This window comes from Oxyura jamaicensis (assembly GCF_011077185.1).
Source record: "Oxyura jamaicensis isolate SHBP4307 breed ruddy duck chromosome 27 unlocalized genomic scaffold, BPBGC_Ojam_1.0 oxy27_random_OJ102518, whole genome shotgun sequence".
Lineage (NCBI taxonomy): Eukaryota > Metazoa > Chordata > Aves > Anseriformes > Anatidae > Oxyura > Oxyura jamaicensis.
In genome coordinates, this window is record NW_023304833.1 from 27,599 (window position 1) to 48,343 (window position 20,745).

The following is a 20,745-nucleotide window of genomic DNA, read 5'->3' on the forward strand; positions in this document are numbered from 1 at the left end:
GCCCCCCCCCCCCCCCCCCCAGAAGGCAGCCACTGGCTGTGTTGTTTTGCTGGGCACTGATCCTGGCACAGGCCAGGGTGGGAAGCGAGGCTGCATCGGTGCTTGGCCACAGCCCCCGGGGCTGAGCTGGGTGCAGGATGTTCCCCCACCCCAGTGGGATGGTGCCGGAGGCAGCCCCGCTGCCCCAGCCGGCTCCTCTGCCCTTGCCCTTCAGCTCGTCCCTGCTCCAGGCTGCTGGGGTTGTGCAGCACAGAGCAAGGATACGGCCCTGAGCGGCTCGAGGTGAGCAGGATGGCAGCACAGCACGGCGGACGTGCAAACCTTCACACCCTGCCCTGCATTATACGGGCCCCCCCCTTGCCTCCCCACCGCGGCAGAGCTGAGCAAAAGCACAAGGCTGGAGAGGGGCTGACAGCGAGCGGGAACGGCCACGACGTTGTTCCCAGTTCCCTTTGATCGCAGCCCCCATCTCCCAGCACTGGTGGCAGCCGTGTCCACCTGATTAGCGTCTCGCCGGTGGCTGCACAAAATGAGCTTTGCTACAGCAGCTGCAGGGAGCTGCCTCCTCCGTGCCACACCGGTGCTGCGCATCAGGCCCCACGTGCACTGACTGCAGCACCCCGAGCCACCAGACACAGCACAGGCAGCTCCGCGTGTCCCTGCTGCCCTGGTGGCATGGGGCTGGGCTCTCCCTGGGTCCCCCACCGCTGCCCAAGGAGCGCACACAGCCCCCAGCTGACGCAAGGCAGAGGTACAAACCCAGCGGGGACAGGGACGTGGGCATCCCATGGCCACCTGCATGTCACCCTCCCACCCCCAGCACGTATCCAGCCGTAGGCAAAACCACCCCTGCCTCTGCAGGCAGCCTCCAGGGGACCTGCTGCAGGTTTTCTTCTCCTGCCAGGCTCACCCAGGAGCTTCCTGCCCCAGAAAGTGCTGTGGGAAAGCCTGGGGCCACCAGCTCCTGGCGGTGCCTGTCCCCATCCCCTGCATCCTTCCCAGGGACAGGTCCCTGTGCCGAGTGGCAGAGGACGAGGGAAGGCTGCCGAGCAGATGGGAGGCCGTGAAGTTCGTGGGTAACTTCGGGAAGTTTCCACCTCCCAGCACGATCCCAGCCTGGCGCCTGGAGCCGCTTCCACATTGCTCTCCAAGGGAGCAGCTGTCAGAGTTAGCATTTCAGTTGAGAATATTTCCTTTTGCCATCTGCTCTTGCTACTAAAGCCAGGCGAAGGCAGGAGAAGGCGACCGTGTCTGACTGGAGTAAATCACTTTTTTAAGCCTAGCTTCTTGCAGCTCCGTCCCGGCTTCGCTCTATCAATCACCGGGGCTCGCTCGCGGCGCGCGCGTTTATCCCCTGGAGCTCATTAAAACGAGCTCCGTGCAGCAGCAGCAGAGATGAGACGCCGGTGATGCTGCTTAATGAACAAACATCTTAATTACTGGGAGTTTTTTTTACCTCCTGACAGATCAGACGAGCAGCCTGGATGGAGCCGGCATGCTAATGACCCAGCACCGGCAGCAGAAGGGCTAAGAGCAAGTGCGGGTGCTGCTGGGGGCGATGCCCGCCTTCCCCCTCCTGCCCCGAGGGACTCGCAACCTTCCCGAGCCGGCGGAAGAACAGGCTCGTGGCAACCTGGGGCTGGGGGGGGTTATTTTATTCTTTGCTTTGGTCTATACAAAAACAACTTACAGAAATAATAAAATCTTCCATTCCTGAACCACACTCCGGTAACAGTCCATCCATTTCCAGTCGGAGCATTAAAACCCTCAGCTCTAGAGCCTCTTTTTTTTTTTAAAAAAAAAAATCATAAGGTAAGGAAAGAGGGGACGGAAACACACCACTCACCAAAAAGAAGGGAAACGGGTTAAAATGTGCAACAGAGATCAGTACAAGGACACGGTTCCTAATGCTGGAGTCACTTCTCTATTGTTACTGTTAGGACAGGCAGTTACACAAAGTCAGCTCCCCAACGGCTGATCAGAAAGGATTAAACCGCAGACATCCCGATGGCTAAAACGAAGGTCTTGGGACATGGGACCGTTTGTTTTCAGCAAACTCCGGATTGGCCTGATTGAGTAAGTCAGAGTTCGCCGAAGACAAAGGGTTTTCTCATGTTAGATTCCTTTTTCTAGGACACTAACACGCAGAACGAGTAGTGGGGAAGTTAGAAAGCACAAACTTAAAGACGGCAAAAGCCGTTGGCACCATATTAAAAATAAAAAAGAAATATATATATTCATAGAAAAGACTATTTTGCCAATGAAAGGTTGATAATGATGCAAGGTTTGTGTGTCTTAAAGCTTCAGAAACAGTATCTTGGATGCTGGATGCGGCAGTAGGTGCTTGAAGCAGTCCCAGGAGGAAGGACCTTCTCCACAGACCCACAGCGAAGAAAAAATAATAAAAATTGAGAAACAAAACCTCTCGTGGGAATGGAAAAGTTTGTCTTCTCAGGCACTTCTGTCTCCCAAGTCCTTCTCGCGAATGCTCAGCTCTGGGGCCACCCTCTCGGGATGGAGGAAACACCTGCGGCGCGGCGGGAGGGAGCTCACGTCACCCAGTGCGGGGGGCTCGGGGGGCAGCGCCCCGCGCACCCCCCGGCGTTACCTGGTGCGGGGTCTGGGGCGCGGGTTTAGGCGAGCATGTGGTCGGCGAAGGGCGCCCGGACGCCGTCGCTGTAGGCGTCCATGGGGTAGTCTCCGTCCATGTCCATGTGCATGTCGATGGGGTCCAGGGGGATGTCACCCGAGTACATGGGGCGGTAGCCGGGGTCCAGCTCTGCCGGGGGACAAGGGACACACAGCTCAGCTCCCGGTGCTGGGGGGAAGCACCCGGGCTCAGCCATCCTCCTGCTCCCCCTGTCCTGGGCAGCGTTAGGCACGTGGTGCTGCAGGGGGACACCGGGGCCATCTGTCACCCCCTGCCCCAAAAGCTGCGGAGCCGAGGGGCGCAGTTCTTGGGGAGCTGAGCGTCCCCACGCAGGCCAGGCAGCTGCCCGAGACAGCTCGTTGAGAGCATTTAAAACCAGCTCAGCCCTCACTGCAGGACCCCGCAGGAAGGGTTCACTCTGTACTCACCGTCTGAGTAGGGCTCGTTGATGGGGATCATGCTCTGAGCCTACGAAAGAAGGCGGCACGGTTTTAAGACACGGGGAACGTGCACGGGTTCACGCGATGTTCCGTGGCTACGTGGTGCCCAACCCCATGCCGTAACCCAGGGCTTCTGGAGAGCCAAGGATGCAGCCCAGCCACCTCCCACCTCCCCCTGTCCATCCATCACCCCCATCCCAGCCCCACCAGGAGGCAGCTATAGCGCGCGGAGGCAGGAGGTGGCCTCCCCTGGAGGCCCCCGTCCCCGCGAGGCTCGTCCCCGTGCCCAGCGCGGTGCTCACCGCCTCCCACGCCGCGGGGTCGTGCTTGAAGAGGGAGTTGGTGAGCTCCACGGACACGCGCTTCCTGTAGTCAGGGTTCTTGTCCTCGGAGATTCGGAAGAGCACGGCAGCCGCGTAGGTGGCTGCGGAGGGACAGGAGGCACCGCTGAGCCGGGCGGCACGGGGAGCCCGGCTCCTCGCCACGGTCAGCCCGAGGATTCCTGCTTCGGACGTGCCAACGAAAGGCAGCAGGGCCCAGGCCGGCTGCACTCACCTGTCCCCTCGTTCCTGGAGTGCAGCAGCTCCATGAGCGGAGCCGAGGCCCCCTCGGCATCAATGGCATCTGCTGCCTCCTTGTCCTGGGCCAGCTCGCACAGCACGCCAGCCGCGACGCGCTGGATGTTCTCCACGGGCGAGTAGAGGAGCTGTCAGGAGAGATTAACAGCAGCGTGAAGCAGTCGGCACGGCTGCTTTCGTGCTCCTGATGCAGCCCATCAGGTGCTGCCAGCTGAGTGCCGCGGCTCCCAGCCCACCACCAGGACGTGCCAGTGGCTGGGAGGGGGCACGGCACAGCCCCAGCGCCCCCAGCCCCTGACCTGCACGAAGAGAGGGATGGTGTTGAGCCGGAAGATTTCCATCCTGTTCATGGGGTCCCGGGCCAGGATGTGCAGCGCTCCCGTGCATCCCTCCACGATCTCCTCCATCTTCACGCCGTCCTGCGAGGGGACACGCGCTCAACCACTGTCCCCAGACTGGGGCGCGACCACCTCGTGGGGACGTGCCATGCCATGGGGACGCAGCCAGCTTTGGGGGGACACCAGGCCACGCCAGGACCGGGGAAGAGGGGCACGGGCAGCGTGGCCGGACCCTGCCGCAGTGGCTCACCGTGTAGGGCTGCTGCGTGCCGGCTGCGACGTGACGCTGAGCATCCTGGTGCGCCTTCACCAGCAGCTGGACCAGGCGGGGGATGACGGCCGCCTCCTGCAGCGGGGCATGGTTGGCTGGGCACAGGGCCAGGTCGCGGATCAGGCCGACGCTCGCCCCCCCCCCCCCCCCCGCCCCCCCCCCCCCGACAGAGAGATTCATCAAACAGGGACCGGAGGCGTGAGTGCACCCCGCAGGGCCCCCTGCCTGCTTCCCCAACCTCTCTCTGCAGCACAGGCTGACTCCAGCTTCCTGCACCCCCCTACACCCTCCCATACCGGATCTGCCTCCCCCCCTTGCTGCGGGGGCGGCCGGGGGGGGGGCGAGGATTGATTTCACTACAGCAGCCGAGCACGAGCAATTTCCTCCCATTAGCGGCCGCCAAGGACGCAGCCCTGCGGAAACTGCAGCAGCCACCGGTGCTCGCTGCCTCCGTGCTCCAGCTGCAAACCCCAGCAGGGACCAGCAGCCTGGGGGCTCGCTCGAGTCCAGCCCCTGGGAGTTCCTCCAGCCCCCAAATCCCACCCCAGAACCCCTCACACCTTGACCAGTGGCCACTGGTTGGGCTGGTTGAGGAGCTTGACGATGGCGGGGATGCCGTAGTTGAGCCGCACGGAGTTCTGCGCCATCTCGGCCTCGGGGTGCCGGCTGGTGAGGTGCCGCAGAGCGCACACGGCCGGCTCGGTGATGTCCTCCTTGTCGCCCGCCCGCAGGATGGTGTGGATCAGGGCCTCCACCCCATTCGACTGCGTCACCAGGGTCTTGTTCTTGCTGTTGTTGCAGGTCAGGTTGGAGAGGGTGCCGGTGGCACAGGTCAGCACGTTCACGTCGTCGGAGCTCAGCTGGTTCACCAGGATCTTGAGGACGCCGTCCAGCCCCTCCTGCAGAAGCAGAGATGGGAGGTCAGAGCAGTTCCCCCCACCACGGCCAGATCCTGCCCAGCTCCTGGGCTGAGCTGCACCCGAGCTCTTCCCCTCTTGGGGTGTCAGAGCTTCTCCCTGTTACGTGGGCAGAATGCCTGCCCCAACTGTGGGGGCTCCCCCCCCTCCCAGACACAATCCCCTCTCCTTCGAGCCCCAGCCTCATGCATCTGCACGGCGCCCGAGCTTGTGCAACCCCTGCTGCTGCTCCCAGCACCTCTCAGCATCACCTGGGCAGAGCGAATGGCAGCGCCCCAGACGTGCGCAACTTCGCTCTGAGTTTAAAATCTCCACCAAGTTTTCCCTGCTGGAAACGCACAACCAGCGCAGCCTCCAGCTGCTCCGAGCAAGGCGAGAAGCCAGCGCTCCCCGAGCTGTCCCAAGGTGACCACAGCCCCGGACCCAGCTGTGCAGACAGGGCCAGGAAGGGGTTAAAGCAACGCGTGTCCCCCCCCCCCACGCTCAGCCGAGCCAGGGGACCCGGCTGCGTGCCTTCCACCGCCAGCCCGAATAGTTTCCACACTGCATCAGGCACTAATCCGCGCGGAGTCGCAGCCCGAGCACCACATGGGGAACGCATCAGGAGGCGGAGAGGGGTTGGGAAGAGCAAGGGCCACCCTCGAGCCCCACGGCTCCCGGGGCTCGGTGCCACGGCAGCATCCTCGCTGGGGGAAGGAGCTGCTGCCGTGAGCCAGAGCAGTGAGCAGCCCCGGGGATGCTGCCGCAGGAGGCGGGGATGCGGAGCAGCAACGAGGACGACGCTTCGGGTTCAGCCTGGCACCGGCACAGGGCTTCATGGAGAGGGGCAGGCTGGCGCAAGACCCATCCGACAGCCCCGAGATGCTCCCCAAAAGGCTGCGCTGAAGCACGACGCCGTGTCCCCCGCACTCACTTGCTTGGTGGCCACGTCAGAGAGGTTCCGCAGGGTCCAGAGACAATTCTGCACCAGCCTGGGGCTGGAGCTGGTCAGGTGCTTGCCCAACGCCTGCATGCCGCCTGCCAGGGAAACGAGACACCGAGCCGCCTATAAATATCCAGACATGCAAAGCGTCCCCGGCGGAGAGGAAAAGGGAGCAACAGCAGCTCTCCGCACGGCGAGCGGGGGCTGGATGCCGCCCGACTGTTGCCTCCAACGCACGCTGTCGCCTTGTGGGTTAGCGGAGGCTAAATGCGGTGCAGGGAGGCAGCTCCCTGCCCGCCAGCCGGGCCGGCTCCTGCCCACGCGAGGGCTGAGGAAAGCACCTCAGCGAGCTGTCCCGGGCACCAGGCCACGCACAGGTGGTTTTACCGGGCTGTGCAAGGCTTCAGAGCGTCCTGCGCATCAGCTGCGAGATGACGGCAGCCATCCGGGGGAGGAACGACAGCAGGATGAGCCCCCTTGGACACCAGGGTCCCCCCTCGCCACCCCAAGGAGCAGGGAGCAAACAGGGTCTGGAGGAGTCACTACTGCAGGAGGACCAGCCCAAACCCTGCAGCTCTGGGGTCTGGCACGAAGCAGGGGAGCAGCCTCGGGAGGCCGGGCACCCTCGGTTGCATCACCCCAAAATCCCAAACGCCCAAACGTCCTGCTGTCCGCAGAGGCAGCCCCTCTTACCGGCCTCGACGATAGCGGGCTTGTTGCTGGGACACACCGACAGCACCTTGAGCACCCGGCTCGTGGTCCACAGCAGCTTCTCGTAGTTGTAGCTGCGCATGATCTGCACCAGGGCTTGGGGCCCTCCGTTGGCCAAAATAATCAGCTGCGAGGCAAAGGGGACAGGGTCAGGGGGGTGCTGCAGCAGCTCTGGCCACACCAGCCCTGCGCACCGCGGACCCCTGTCCCGCGAGGTGGGGTGGGCAGCGTCACCCCATCGCTTCGCTCCGGGGACCAAACCTCAGCACCCCGCGCCGTGCAGCCACGCCAGGCTGCAGCGACTCGAGCGTAGGAGGAGAGAGCAGCAGCCCAAGAACAAAGATGGAGCCGTTGCCCAGAGCAGCAGATGGAGAAACCCAGCCAAGCCGCTTTACCGGCCAGACTGGGACCGTCTGCGCCGGCGGGGACGTCCTGCCCGCGAGGTGTCGGACGTGACAGCGCCGCAGACAGCGCCACCGGGGACAGCCTGGGGGGGGTGACACAGCCCAGACGGGGGCAGCTGCCCCCTCCCCGCTGCCCTCCTGGGCTTCGGTCTGCAAGGTCAAGCGGCTGTCCCCAACTCGCCACCCCAATCGGGTCCCCCCCCTTGGTGCCAGCAGGCATCCCCCGGGGCTCACCTTGCTCTCCTGGTTGCCGTAGGCGAGGAGCTGAAGGCAGTCGGTGGTGATGGCCAGGAACTTGGGGTTGTTCTTGTTCAGCAAGGGCACCATCTTCTGCAGCCCGTCGGCCAGGCGCACGGCCATCTTGGCCCCCTCCTGGTAGAGCAGCAGGTTGTGCAGGGTGGTGATGGCGTAGAAGAGGACCGACTCGACCGGCGAGCTGCAGGCGCAGGAGCCGCGTCAGCACCGGCGGCCGCCGCTGGGCTCGCCACGCTCCAAGCGGCGCCCGGGGCGCTGCCCGCACCCGTCTCTGCCCGCCCAGCACCCTTCCGTGGGTCCCAACGCCCCAAATCCCCATCCAGCCTGGCCTGGGGCACCACCAGGGGTGGAGCACCCGCAGCTCACCACCCTCAGAGGGAAGAATTTCCTCCCTGTATATCTAATAATCTATCTAATCTAAACCTGTATTTTTTTAATAAGTTTAAAGCCACCCCCCTTTGTCCTATTGCTACCCCCCCCAACCAAGGAGTCCCTCCCCAGCTTTCCTGCGGCCCCATTGGGACATGGAAAGGCTGCCGTAAGCTCTCCCCAGCGCCTTCCCTTCCCCAGGCTGAGCCACCCAGCTCTCAGCCGCTTCACAGCGGAGGGGCTCCGGCCGCTGAGCATCCTCGTGGCCCTGCTCTGGAGCCCCTCCAAGAAGCTCTTCCTTCTGCTGCTGGCCTCAGGCTCCAGGTGAGGTCTTCTTTTGGCACGGGCAGAAGCGGGACCCCTGCTGAGGCACAGCAGGAGCCCTCCCTTCCCCTCCTTCTGCCCCCACGAGCCTGGCTGGGACATCATCTTGGCTCCACCACCCTCTTAGGGCCACCCCGGGGGCCGTGCCCTGCTCCCGCCAGCACCCCCGTACCTGAGCATCCTGACGAGGGCCGGGATGCCACCGGACTTGAAGATGGAGAGCAGGCCCTCGCGGTGGTGGGAGAGGTTGTGCAGGATGCTGGTGGTGCAGCGGGCCGTGTCCAGGTCGCTGGTGCTCTGCATGGTGCGCACCACGGCCGCCACGATCTGGGACGACTGCATCAGTGCACGGCGGGACGCCTCCTTCTTGGAGAGCTGGTTCACGATCATGGCCGCTTTGCTGACGACCACCTGGGGTTGGGAGAGGAGTTGGTGAGGGGAGAGGTCCCAGGGCAGCCCCCCGAAGGCGCACCGGGGTTCCCCCGCTCTGCTGGGGCTGCCCCCATCGAGGGCCGCTGCTTGGCACAAGCCTCGTCCACCTCGCTCCAGGAGCCACGCTGCAGCTCGCAGCGTAGGGTCTGACCCACGGCACCAAGGAAAGGAGGCAGGCAGCGGGGTCCGGGGCTTCGAGAGCGGGCAAGAAGCCTGCGCAAGGCCAGGACTACGAGGGCTGCATCAGAGCAGCAGGGACAAGCCGCAGAGGTGGGCTCCATCCTGCTGCAGGGCGGAGGTGACCACAGGGCTTCGCCACGAGGAAGGGAGCCGGATGGCAGCAGCCGTCTGGGACCCCGTTTGTGCCACCCTTGCTGGGGAAGCACACCGCAGGAGCCCTGCAGCTGGAAGCCCAGGGAAACGTGCAATCAAGCCGCGCTTCCTTACCGGGTCCTCATCATTGAGCAGCTTGGTGAGCTCCGGGATGGCGCGGGTGGCCAGCTCGGCGTCGTCCTGGTAGTTGATGAGGTGCACGATGGCAGACTTGAGCATCTGCGAGGGCTCGGCCAGGCGCTGCACGTTGGTCTGCTGCCCCTCCACCTGCGTGGTGATGAGCAGGGAGCGGTCCTCCACCGTCTCGGGGTACATGGCGGCCCGGACGCGCTGAGCCCGGGTCATGGCCAGCTGAGCCTCCATATCCGCTGCGGGGAAGAGAGAGGGAGGCAGGGTCAGGTCTCTCAGCCCCGCTCCCCAAATTTCAAGGAGCTGAGCGAGAAGAGCTCAGCGCCACGGCACCAGCCACGTCAGCAGTCCCAGCACGTCCTGCGAGGAGCCCAGCGCTTCCAAGCGTAAACAGATAGGGCGGCGTGGAGATAAGGCAACGCTCAATTAGGCAGCGTGATTAAGCACTTGTCACACGAGGCCCGTTAATTAAAAAATTAAGGGTATTTGCAACTCAGGACCGGCTGGCGTTGGGGATTAGGAGAAGGACACGGAGGCTTTCCTGGCTGGGGCTGCAGGGACGAGAGCGGCAGGAACGTCCCCAGCAGAGACCTGTGGTCCCCAGCTGCCCGCAGCAGGGACCGGGCAGGATTTGTCCCTCTCCACAGGACTCTGTTTCCACCAGGAGCTTGCAGCTCAGCCCTCGGGGACCCATCACCGGGAGGCGAGCCACATGTTTGACTAGAGCAGATCTGCCCTCTTTTCAGGGATAAAGCCGGGGGAAGCAGCTCCTTCAGCCCAGCGGGCTGCGCCACCGTCTGCTTCGCCCCAGCAGCAGCGGGGGAAGGCGGGCGGGCTGTCAGGGCTTTACAGCGTGTACCGAGGGCTTTGCCAGGCACAGCGAGACAGGTTTCCTGAGCAGGCAGGTAGCAGAGCAGACGGCCGACCCGTGGGCTGGGATCAGATGTTCCTCTCCGCAGCCAACCGACCGGCAGGCTGGGATGTGTGTGCACAGCTCAGCACCAGTGCGGGCTCTGGCTGCGCGCCCTCGACGCGAGAGCTCTCGGCGCAGGGGAAGGAGGACGGGAGGGAGGATATTTTAGGCAGCAACAACTCCCAGGGTGTGGAAGGCTGCGTGGAGGAGTGCCCAGAAGGAGCACGATAAGCACAGGCCATGGGAGAGCCATGGGGGAGGTGGAGGAAGGAAGCAGAAACGCAGCTGAGCTGTGGGCCGAGCCCCTTGGCATCGCCGCCCTCCCCAGGCCCCTACCTTGTGCTTGGCTCTGGCCTCCTCCCTGGCAGTAGCTCGTGGTGGTCTTCTTGATGGTGTACTGCTTCCCGTAGACCTCGTCATCATCCCCCAGGCACTTGCTGCTGACGGAGGGCACCTGGGTGTTGACGCCGGAGTGGATGCCCGAGTCGTAGGTGTAGGTCTGCTGCCACTCCGTCACCTTGATCGGCTGCTCCATCATGTTCATCACCTCCATGGCTGCTCTGCGGGGCAGGGAGAGCCGAGAGCTTGTAGGGCAGAGCCCGGGCTCTCTGCTCGGCACCTTCCTGCCCCTCTCCTCCTCTCCACGGACCCCCGGCGGCGCCCCCGCCGCAGCCTAGCGCAGCCGCCCGGGCGCAGCCCACGAGCAGATCGCTATCTGCCCTCCTCCCCCAAGCGAGATGAAAGGCGGCACCGAGATGACGAACCCACAGCTCAGCACTTTGCTGCTCGTGTTCAGACACGAAGAGCGGCTGCACCCGGCGCTGAGCCGCCCGCCCGCCAGCCAGCGCCCGCCGCGCGAGACCGCAGCTCAGCGCCTCGGTGCCGAAGTGCGAAGGGGCCTCCCCGCTCCCGCATGCAGGCTGTTTAAAGACCAGGTTTTCGGAGATGGGACCTGGCAGCGAGCTGAGGACGAGGCTGGGACTCCAGGAATAAAATAAACCTTTCAAAGGCTCTTCTGGGACGCTCCTAAAGCGCCTAAAAATAACCAGGCGAAGCCAGCAGCTCGGTTCTCCCATGGCAGCCTGGGTGCCCACCACGGTCTGGGTGCTCCCTGTGCGGAGCATGGTGCCAGCAGCGTGCTCGCTGCCGGCTCCCGGGGGTCACCAAGCAGCTGGGTTGGGCTGGGGGATGCCAGCGTGGTCCCCCCCAAGACTCATCCAGCAACGGGTGAGCCAAGCTGTGGCATGCTCAGGGTGTGCCATGGCTGTGAACAGTTCGGGGAGCAGCCAGAAACCTGGCGTCAGAGCCCTGGGAGGGGAGGGAGAGGGAAGCGGGGCAACCCCATCCGCTGGGAAGAGGGGCCAGCAGCAGCTGGTGCTCGTGAATTATCGCAGAGGGGTGGCAACGCTGCTCCAGCTGCCCTGGCAGCCCCAGCAGGGAGGCTCACAGCGGTGGGAAGCAATACTGGGAACACCCTGGGTATGGGGTCCCTGCACCCAACGCCAGCATGGGAGGCTCCGGGAGCAAAGGGGAGCCGGGACCCACGGGAGATCCCAGGCAAAAAGCAGCTCCCGCCCGCAGCCGCCTCCTGCGCGCATGGCGATGCCGTGAGTCACCGCGGGGCTGGGGCAGACGGGAACGCTCCGCTCCCCGCCAGCCTCCAGCAGCTGCCTCGGCCTCCGGGGAGCCCGTCGGCAGGACGAGCCCTGCTCCAGCCTCGTCTGGCTGCTCCAGAGCCTCGGGGACCAGACTCCAATCCCCAAACGCGGCACGGCTGCTCCATCCCCAAACCCAGAACAAGCCAACCCGGGCGTGCTTTCGGAGCGGGGCTGGGTTTTTGTTGTCCGTAGCTTGGGGATCTGGGGGAGGAGAGGCGAGGGAGGGTATTGCAGCAGCTCAGGGGGGCCAGGAAGCTGCAGGGCTGAGTCACCGGCCCCGCACGCAGCCCCCGGCCGGGATGGAGGCACCCGGCGAGCCCCCAGCAGCACCCGATGCCGCCCGGGCGGGGATGAGTCAGAGTTTCAGACTCGATAAGAGGCGAAGGGAGCAGCTGCTGCACGGCGCCCGGCAGAGCTGGGAGCAGCGCTGCCAAACAGAGGCGTAATTACCACCTCCACCAGCACTGATTCATGCAGCAGGCTGGACCAGGGCGGCCGCGTGCCCGTGGCCCCGATCCAGCTCAGAGCTTTTAGGAGGCAGGGGTAAAAGGCGGGGGTCCACAAGGGCTGGCAGTGCCACCAGCATCCTCCCCAAGCAAGCAAGGGGCAGCAGGACGAGCTCCCCCGGGGCAGGCAGCCCCGGTACCCCACCACCCAAGTGAGTCAGGGCGTTGGGTGGTGGCAGAGGACGCGGATTGCGCAGAGCTGGGGGGGGGAGGCAGGGCGGCGCGCACGGGCTTGGCGCGGCTCGCCCCAGCGCTGCGGGCTGTTCCCAAGGAGCAGCCGAGCCCTGGCGAGCGGCACAGGCCGACACTCACCGGGAAAACATCCCGGCCCAGGTACACAAACCCTTTCCTGAGGAGGGGTGGAGGTCAGGGCGCAGCGAGAGCGGAGCATCCTGCATCCCACCACCCCCCCCCCGTCCCCCAGCAGCCTTCCTGGAAGCGCGGTGGGGGGCTGTTCCTGTCAATTTGGTATTCTCTGAGCTGTAAAGGAGCAAGCCGCACGGCCGAGCGCTGCTCCGGCTTTAATGGGTTGTGCATAATGCATGTTTGTAAGGCAGTAAAAGGCAGCCCTGCTAATGGAGGCCACGGGAGGCAGGTTATTCCCATGGCAGGGAGCGGGCTGGAGCTGGGCTTTCCGATCAGCGCAGAGCAAAGGGGGTGACACACGGCACCGGGGGCAAACCCAGCCAAGCTGAGGGGTGGTGGTCACAGCAATCAGCCAGCCCCAGATCCTCCAGCAAAGCCCCAGCATGCAGTCAGGTGTCAGGGGGGTGTTGGTGAAAGCCAACCCTCCCCCTTTGGTGACCACGGTGTTGGAGCCTCCAGCTTGTGTCGGGAAATCGGACAAAACGCCACCAAAGCTCAGCCACCCGCCACCACAAACAGGTTGGCTGCCTGGATCACGAGCTGAGGAGCAGGCAGAGGACAAGGCTGGGGCAGCAGGAGGGGAGGCAGGCAGGGGAAAACCCCCCCCCTCCACCAGCAGGAAGGGTCCCACGGTGCCACCACGGAGCAGCTGGCACCGACGGGGCTCACCGAAGCCATCAGCAACCCCAGCGAGAAGCAGCGTGCAGAGCCCTGGCAGCAGCCCCGGCCACCTACCAGGTCCCCACACCAACACTTGGAAAGCTGCCCTGGATGGGGCTGGACAAGGGGAGAACAGAGCCAAGGGCATCAAAGCTCCTCCACGGCACAGACGAGGTGTGGGTGGGAGCACCCCGGCACCGGCAGGAGGGGCCCCTTCCCATCCGCACGCACTCAGCCAACCGCCACGGCTGCTCTACAATTCACAGGCGTTTGACAAGCACTTAATTTTTTCAGACATCCGCGAGTTCGGCTCAAACGCTGACTTTTTACATAGCTGTGCATTATGCATGAGCCATCCCCCCCCGCCACCCTCCTCCCTGTCTGCACCGCAAGCCTCTAAGACATCAAAAGCGAGCGGAGCTGCTCAGATCTGCGACGGGCTCAGGTGATCTGCCCCAGACAGGCTACAAGCAGCAAAAGAGGCCCAAGCTAACGAGCAGGGGCATTACTGGGACATACCAGCCCCGTTATAACGGGGCCAGCAGCATCACCCTGCTGATGGGCACCAGCCCGGCACCGCCGTGGGTTCGCTCACAGGTGGCTGGTGGCACCGAAGGTGACAGGGCCAGCAGAACAAGTGTCAGAGGTGCCAGGAGCAGAGGGGGATGTTTCCTGAACCCTGCGTCGAGCATCCTGTAGTTCCTCACACCGAGGCCCGACACCTGACACAAGCATTTCCATCCCCTCCGCTGTCCTCAGATGTCCTCGCTGCTCAGCAGGGAGCGAGCTGGCAGGTGACACCGCAGGCAGGGGATGCTGCTTAAGCCTGGTTTGACCTTCAGAAGCATCCGTCACGGCCACCCCGAGGCTTCTGGAGGCGAGCAGCTCGCGGCAGAGCATGCAGAGACACGAGAGGCAGGACCCTCAGGACCCTCGCCTTCCCCTGCAGCTCAAGAGCCAGGCAAAGCTCTGAGTTCGTGCAGAAAACAGCAAGGAAATACCTGCTCCAGAAGGGGCAGCCCCACTGCAGAGGCAGGCAAACAGCTCCAGCCACCCCAGTGCAGGGAAGAGGTTAAATCCTCCCCCTGCTTCCTGGAGCCAGGCATCCTGGTGGAAAACCGGAGGAAGCCACCAGCACTGCACAGCCCCGGCCAGAGGGCTCATCTGTCTCCAGAATTATTTGATCAGCGGCCAGACGGCATCGTCTCCCCCCGGACACTGTCTGCAGAGGAAGTCTCCAGTAAACTCCAGTAAACACACGTCCTCCCGCCCAGAGTGCCCCTTCCTCTGGGGACAAGCAGGACGCAGCCTCCGGAGCCCAGCGCCGGCACCGGTTTCCAGCTGAGCCGCTCGGGAGAAGCGGCAGGGAAGCGATAAATGCTGCTTTGGGCAGAAATGGTTATTGCCCAGGGACTCCTTGGCACGCTGGGGATGGGGCTGAGGCTGCTGCAGGAGGGGAGCGAACCCCAGGCTGGGGGCTGTGATGCTCAGCGGGATCCAGCCCCTCTAGGTCAGCAGGTGGGGGCACAGCAGCACCCCCACAACACAGATCATGGACTCGGGGTGCCCAGAAGCAGGCAGAAACAACCCTGATGCAGTGGTGGTGCCAGGCAGGGCCTGATCCTGGAGCTGCCCTGGCTGGGCAGGGGGCAGAGGAGCTGCCTGCCCCCCCGCCCCCCCCAACCCTGCAGAGAACAAAGGGCAGTGGGGCTGAGCTGTGTTCAGGATTGTGTCCTGGCAAGCTGGGCTGCAGGAAGCACGTGAGCGATGGTAATTACAGCTACTTGGGCTTTTAAGAGGTATTTAAGGCAGGGCAAAAAATACCATGCAAGAAAAAAGACTATTTTAGAAGCACTCCTGCTGCACGCAAGTGATCTCCGGTCCTCCCTGGAGGAGCAGGAGGATTATTTGGTGCTGCTCAGACAAAGCGGGGACGATGCAGCAGGGCTGGGGCAGCCACGGCCCAGAAGTGACAGTGCCACCGCCGTGTGACAGCTAACAAAGCTGGGACAGCCACCGCAGAGCCAGCACTGTACAAAAGCTTCAGTGGCTTTGAAAAAGGAACCACGGCGAGAACAAGCGGCGCAAGGAGGGAGAGAAAGGAGCTTTTCAAGCCCTCGCCGGCATCAGTGGGATGCATTAAAGTCAGAGCCCTGCTCGCGCGAGCCGTTTCAATGAGGGCTGTACAGTGACGAGAAGTCAAAGGATTCAAAGGGGGATGAGAGAGCAGCTTGAAGTTTAATGAGGAGAGCGGCGGCGGCGAGCAGCACCGCGCACACCGAGCTCAGCCCCACTCCGGCCCTGCCCTCGCCAGCCCTCAGACAAAGGAGCTGGCCGCCTTTGTTTGCGGTGTTTGCACACCCAGAGCAGGTCCTGGCCACCGCTTGCGCACGCAACAGGCTGCGGCCACGCGTGGCTCAGGTGGGCAGCGAGGGGCGCAGGAGCCGCTCTGCAGACCCACGCCCCATAACCAGAGGCAGCTCTTCAAGCTCTATTTATTTCTCAGCCGCTGCCGTCCGGGTGTATGAGAGCTGCTGACAGCCCCAGGGGAAGCCCCTGTTTCTGCTGGGGGGGGCGGCGGGTCGCCCCCCCCCTCCCCCCGCCCCCCCCCCCCCCCCCCCCACCTGGCTCCAGCCCCACATCCCCTCGCAGCCCCCGCTCTGCTCCCCGGTGCTCTCCATCAGGGCACAGCTCGCTGGAGATGCCCGTGCCCCAAACCTCGCCCTGCCTTCACCCAAATTCGGGGTTACTGACAGCTCCAGCACACACCCCGCAGTATTTTGGCGCTTCCCATCGCAGAACAAGGTAACAAGGTACCATCCACCGCACATCCCTCCCTTGTGGGGGCAGGCACAACGCTGGCCATTAGGGTCACCCTGTGGCACGGACCCAGCAGGTCCCTAGTGTCTCTGGCTGCCATTCTGCCCTCAAACCAAGGCACAAGACTCTCAGCCAAGTCATTTCAAGGCCAGGAAGAGCTCGGAGGTGGGACTGGGCACTGCACGGCTCTACCTGCAGCCCAGCCCAGCTCCCCACCCACCCGGTGCAAGAATCACCCTGATCCACCCGCAGGGCGGAGCGATCCTGTCCTAAAACCCATTCCTGCTAAGGCACAAAGTCACCCTAGAGAATACTTCTCCCTTGAGAGTTCAACCGGCCTCTTCCAGCTCTGTCCTGGCCACCAGCACCCACATTCCTCCCTCCCTGCATGCATCCCCACGGCTCTGCCCAGGTCAGGTATTTTCACACCCTGTGCGCGCAAGGCACTGGCCTCTTCCCAGGGGGAGGAAAGCTCTAAAGCCTCCCCTCCGCCCTCCCGAGCCAACACCCATCCTCTGCCATCAGCAGGAGCTTCTCTCGCACGTGGAAAGCCTCCTCCCACCCCACCCTGCTCCAGCAGCACCCACCACTGCTCCTGCATCCTTGGACACGAGGCTGGGTGCTGTGCTAAAACAAGGACGGAGCAGGAGCACCTCCCATCCAGCCTCACCCCTCGACCTGTCTCAAACACATTCAGAAGAGGTGGTTTTGGTAAAAACCTTCAAGCGCCACGACAGCACCCACCTCCCCTGCACCCCACTCCCTCTCCTAGGGGACACCAGCACCCGTGGAAACCCTCGGGGGCACCAGGAACGGGAGGACCTGGGTGGGCAGATCCCCTCTGCAACAGAAATCCACCCATCTCATTGGAAACACTGCTGGGAACCCACGGCTCGTCCACAGGAAGGAGAACTGGCACGGTGCAATTAATCACAATAACTCCATCTGGGTAAGAAAAAAATTATTTTGTTTTAAAGAGCACCAAGAACAAGTTGTCCTTTAAGAACACGATAATTGCAGGCTTTTTAAATTTCGGCTTGGAGGCTCGCGTGCTGTCTCCAGCTAGAATAATGGTGTCCAAAAATACAGGATTCTGCCACCTGGCCCTGAATCTGCCAGCGAGGAACAGAGGGAAGGGAAGCCGGGCTGAGGGCTGCTGCGCCCCAGCTTAATTTCTCCATCCGATTGCATTACATCTGCGAAGTTCAAATGCTTCACAAGGAATTATCACCAACACCCGTCAGCACCCAGCCTGTCGGAGCAAGTTAATGATTTGTCACCAGGGCTCAGCCCGCGTGTCACAGTGATTACGGCAGGCTCTTCACAGCGGCCAAAGGTCTCCAACAGCAGAGAACCAAACGCCTTTTGCCCAGCGAAGCACCTCCAAAAGCCAGCGCACGGAGCTGGACCACGGCACATCCTGAGACCAGAGGGATGAGGATAAAGGAGCACCAAGCAGGATTAACGCCCCAACAGGGAGCGGCTGGTTCATCACCCTGGAAAATGCCGGCAGCACTCAGCTTCCTGGTGGCACCAGGGGCTCACACTGCTGCTGAGATGCTCAGCTGTGGCTCCTGCCACCCCCCCCGGCACAGCATCCCCTGCACCATCCCCACCTGGAGCAGGGACCTTTGCCAAGGTCACAGCGAAGATGCCATGGGGTCAATCCCCAGCCCCTGGCTGGGTCTCAAGCACCAGAGCAGGCAATGCTGCTTGACCCCACAAGGGCACTGGCACTCGCTCATCTTCACAGCCTCGAGAAGAACGCGCTGGGTCATCCACGCGTGGGATATCCAGAAAGCACCGAGCATCCTGAATCAGCCCCCTTCGCAGCTCCGTGTCTGAGCCAGCAGCTCCTTGCTCAGCACCTCGCAGAGAACCCGAAGCCCCAAGGAGCCCTGCTCCAGCACAAGGCTCCTGCCCTTTTTCTGAAGCGATTTTAGATCCGAGCGACTGAAGCATTATGAAATGCCTCCGGGCCTGTCAGCATCCACAGAAAAACCAATCGGGGATGGCAGATTTAGACACTCCAAACCCCTGGCTAATTAGAAACATCTTCCTCCACCCCACTCCCCCCGTAGCTGTTTAGGGAACACGTTACTGTGATGCTTGTGGGCAGCGTGCTGGAGCCTGGACCCTTGGCAGCTGAGCAGGCTGAAAGCCAGGGCACTCAGAGGCACCTCACCATGACTGGAGGATGCAATAACCCAGCTTGCAAGCCAAAACCCCGCTCAGGATCAAGCACACACTGAGGACAGCAGAACGGGGACCGATGCAGCACCCAGAGCATCCCCTTCCCACTGCCAGACCCTGAAGTTTTGGGGTGCAGGAGCACGCACCAACCAAGCCACCCCAAATCCCCCTCCAGCACCTGATCCCTTGCAGGTCATGGGACCCAGGAGGAGCCCAATGTTCAGGTGAACATTAACGGGCCGAACAGGAGCAGGCAGCAACACGCCTGAGCACGGCCCCAGATTTTGGGCTGTGCAGGGCCACCTTTGGGGCAGCTCCACAGGGCACAGCAGGGCTGTGGGTGGCTGAAGTTTTGGAGCATCTTGCAGCTCGGTGCTGGCCAGCAGCAGTTTAAACACAGATGTGGTTTTTTAGCTGCTTAGGTCAAGTTTTAAGAGTTTTTTTTTTTGGCAGCTGCTCCTGCGTGCTGAGGCAGCATGCCTGCTCCGTCCCCAGCCCCGCAGGATTGGGGTAAAACCAACCCTGAAGGAGCAAGAAATGAAGCACCAAATTCAAGCCTGCAAGCCAGGCACTGCCAGCAGGTCCACAGCTACTTCTGCACAGCCCAGCTGGGGACACCCCAGGTCCCAGGGGACCAGCTGGGACCCAGAGCCGCCACCACCACCCAGGTCCCACTCGCTGGGTGATCCCGAAGCCTGCCTGGGTGGGAAAGCACCAGCTGAAGTGAAGGTGAAAGCTGGAAACGGTGCCACGAGAAGTCCGAGGCAGACTCACAAGGCTTTAGGAGACGTTCACTTTCTCTTTAGGTTCCGTGAATTAGAAGCCAACCTGATTTATGATTTAAAATTTCAAGACCGATGCACAACTCGGTACGGAGGCAGCAGTTAAAGCCTTGCAAGTCGCCTGCGCGGAGCCCCCATCCTGCCCAGCTCCCCTCCTGGAGGCTCTGCCATCTGTGAGCCGAAGCCCTGAGATATGGAAGCGCGATAAGAAGCCAAGCACCAGCAAATGCTCCCACACCAAACCACAGCCTCGAAGGGAAGGCACCGTCACAGGCACAGCCTCGCAGCTGCGGAACAGTTGCCTGGCCCAGCTGCTAGATCTGATTAAGAATTTCAGGTGGGGGAAACAAAGAGGGAAGAATTAACAGGATTAGGGCAGTACTAAATGGCAATGCTAAAAACACAGCACCAGCGGGGAAATTCCTCGAGGTCTCCAGGTGCAGTCCAACCTGGATTCTGCTGGGCTGCGGACCAGGACCCCCATGGGGACAGGGCACAAGGGGCTCTGACACCCAGGCCCTGGCTGTCCCCCCCCCCCCGCCGCTGCGGGAACTTCCTGGGGCAGGGAGGCTGCGCCACAGCAGACAATGGAGCAGGAGAGGCATTGTTTGGAGGGGAGGGCCCATCCTGCCTCCTCGCCAGCATTCCCCAACTGCTGGAGCTGACACAGCTCCAGGAACCTGCGCCCTACAAATACAGCTCCCTGCCACCTGCACGGCCACAGAGCCAGCTCTGAAGGGGACACTAAAACACCCCGATGACCAGAGCCAGAGTTCTTCGCATTCCCGTCCTATAATCCCCATGTTTAAGCCAAATTTGCAATAAAAGATTGTTATTTTTAATGACACTCTATGGAAATCCTCTGAAGCAACGAGCAATTATAGGCTTCGAATGCATAAAGACAGTTTAATTGGCTGCTCCACGCCCTCCCAGCCTGCCCCAGTAAGGCACTGACAAGGACCTGGGAAGGGACCACAACCCTCCCGGCTGCTCCATGGCCCCCCCAGGGGTGGGCTGGGGGCAGCAGGGGGCAGGACCCCCCCCAGCACCCAACACAGGAGGAGAGAGGGGTACAAGGGGACACCGCTGCCAGCACATGGGGGGTCAGGCTGTCACCCCAACAGTGGCACCATTACAACAGGGGGCTCAGGGCCAGCACTGGGGGCACTGGGACCCCCCGAGGTGCTCTTCCATCATGGCTGTGCCCCCCTCCCCCAAGCAGGCACCCGCACTCCTGCCACCTCTCCCCATGCTCCTTGCACGTCTTCCCTCGGCAGGCAACTCCCAGCGACATTTCAGCAGTATCCTTTCATCTGCGCTGCAAACCTGATTAATTAGGCTAATCACTCAGCTAACGCAATTAGAGCCCTCGCTGCTCCCCAAACGCCAGCCAGTTTCGCTCCCCCCCCCCCACCCCCCGTCCGTGTTCTCCGGCTCGGATTTTCGCCGTCAGCCTCTCGCGGGGGTTTCGGACGGGAAAACTCCTTCCTCCTCCTCCCTCCTCCTCCTCCCGGCAGGGCAGCGCCCGGCCGTGCCTCCAGGCAGCCCCGCGGGGGGACCGAGGGACGGCTCCCGCCCGGCCCCGGTAGCAGCACGGAGCCGCCACCCGACCCCCGGTACGGGCTCACCCCGGGGAGCGGCCGGACGGGACCTGCTCCCCCGGCGGGAAGAGGAACGAGGCCGGGAGCGACACCCCCGGACGGGACGGAGCCCCGGGACCCCGCCCAGTTCTCGCACCGGAGCCCTCAGCGGCTCCAGACCCCTCCCGGTCCTT

The 20,745-nt window shown here is 62.9% G+C and overlaps 1 protein-coding gene across 1 annotated transcript; it reads right to left on the reverse strand.

The window, feature by feature from the left end:
- Positions 1–1,637: 1,637 nt before the first annotated feature.
- LOC118158435 (junction plakoglobin-like) lies at positions 1,638–10,555 on the reverse strand. The gene is made up of 14 exons (XM_035313094.1): positions 10,323–10,555; positions 9,059–9,312; positions 8,352–8,590; positions 7,466–7,667; positions 6,810–6,954; positions 6,108–6,211; positions 4,836–5,176; positions 4,257–4,407; positions 3,968–4,087; positions 3,646–3,796; positions 3,393–3,514; positions 3,079–3,118; positions 2,609–2,779; positions 1,638–2,527 (listed from the first exon to the last, which is right to left on the reverse strand). Exons 1-13 carry the CDS (start codon positions 10,537–10,539, stop codon positions 2,634–2,636), a joined length of 2,232 nt encoding a protein of 743 aa, XP_035168985.1. The 5' UTR covers positions 10,540–10,555; the 3' UTR covers positions 1,638–2,527; positions 2,609–2,633.
- Between the last annotated feature and the right edge of the window lie 10,190 nt (positions 10,556–20,745).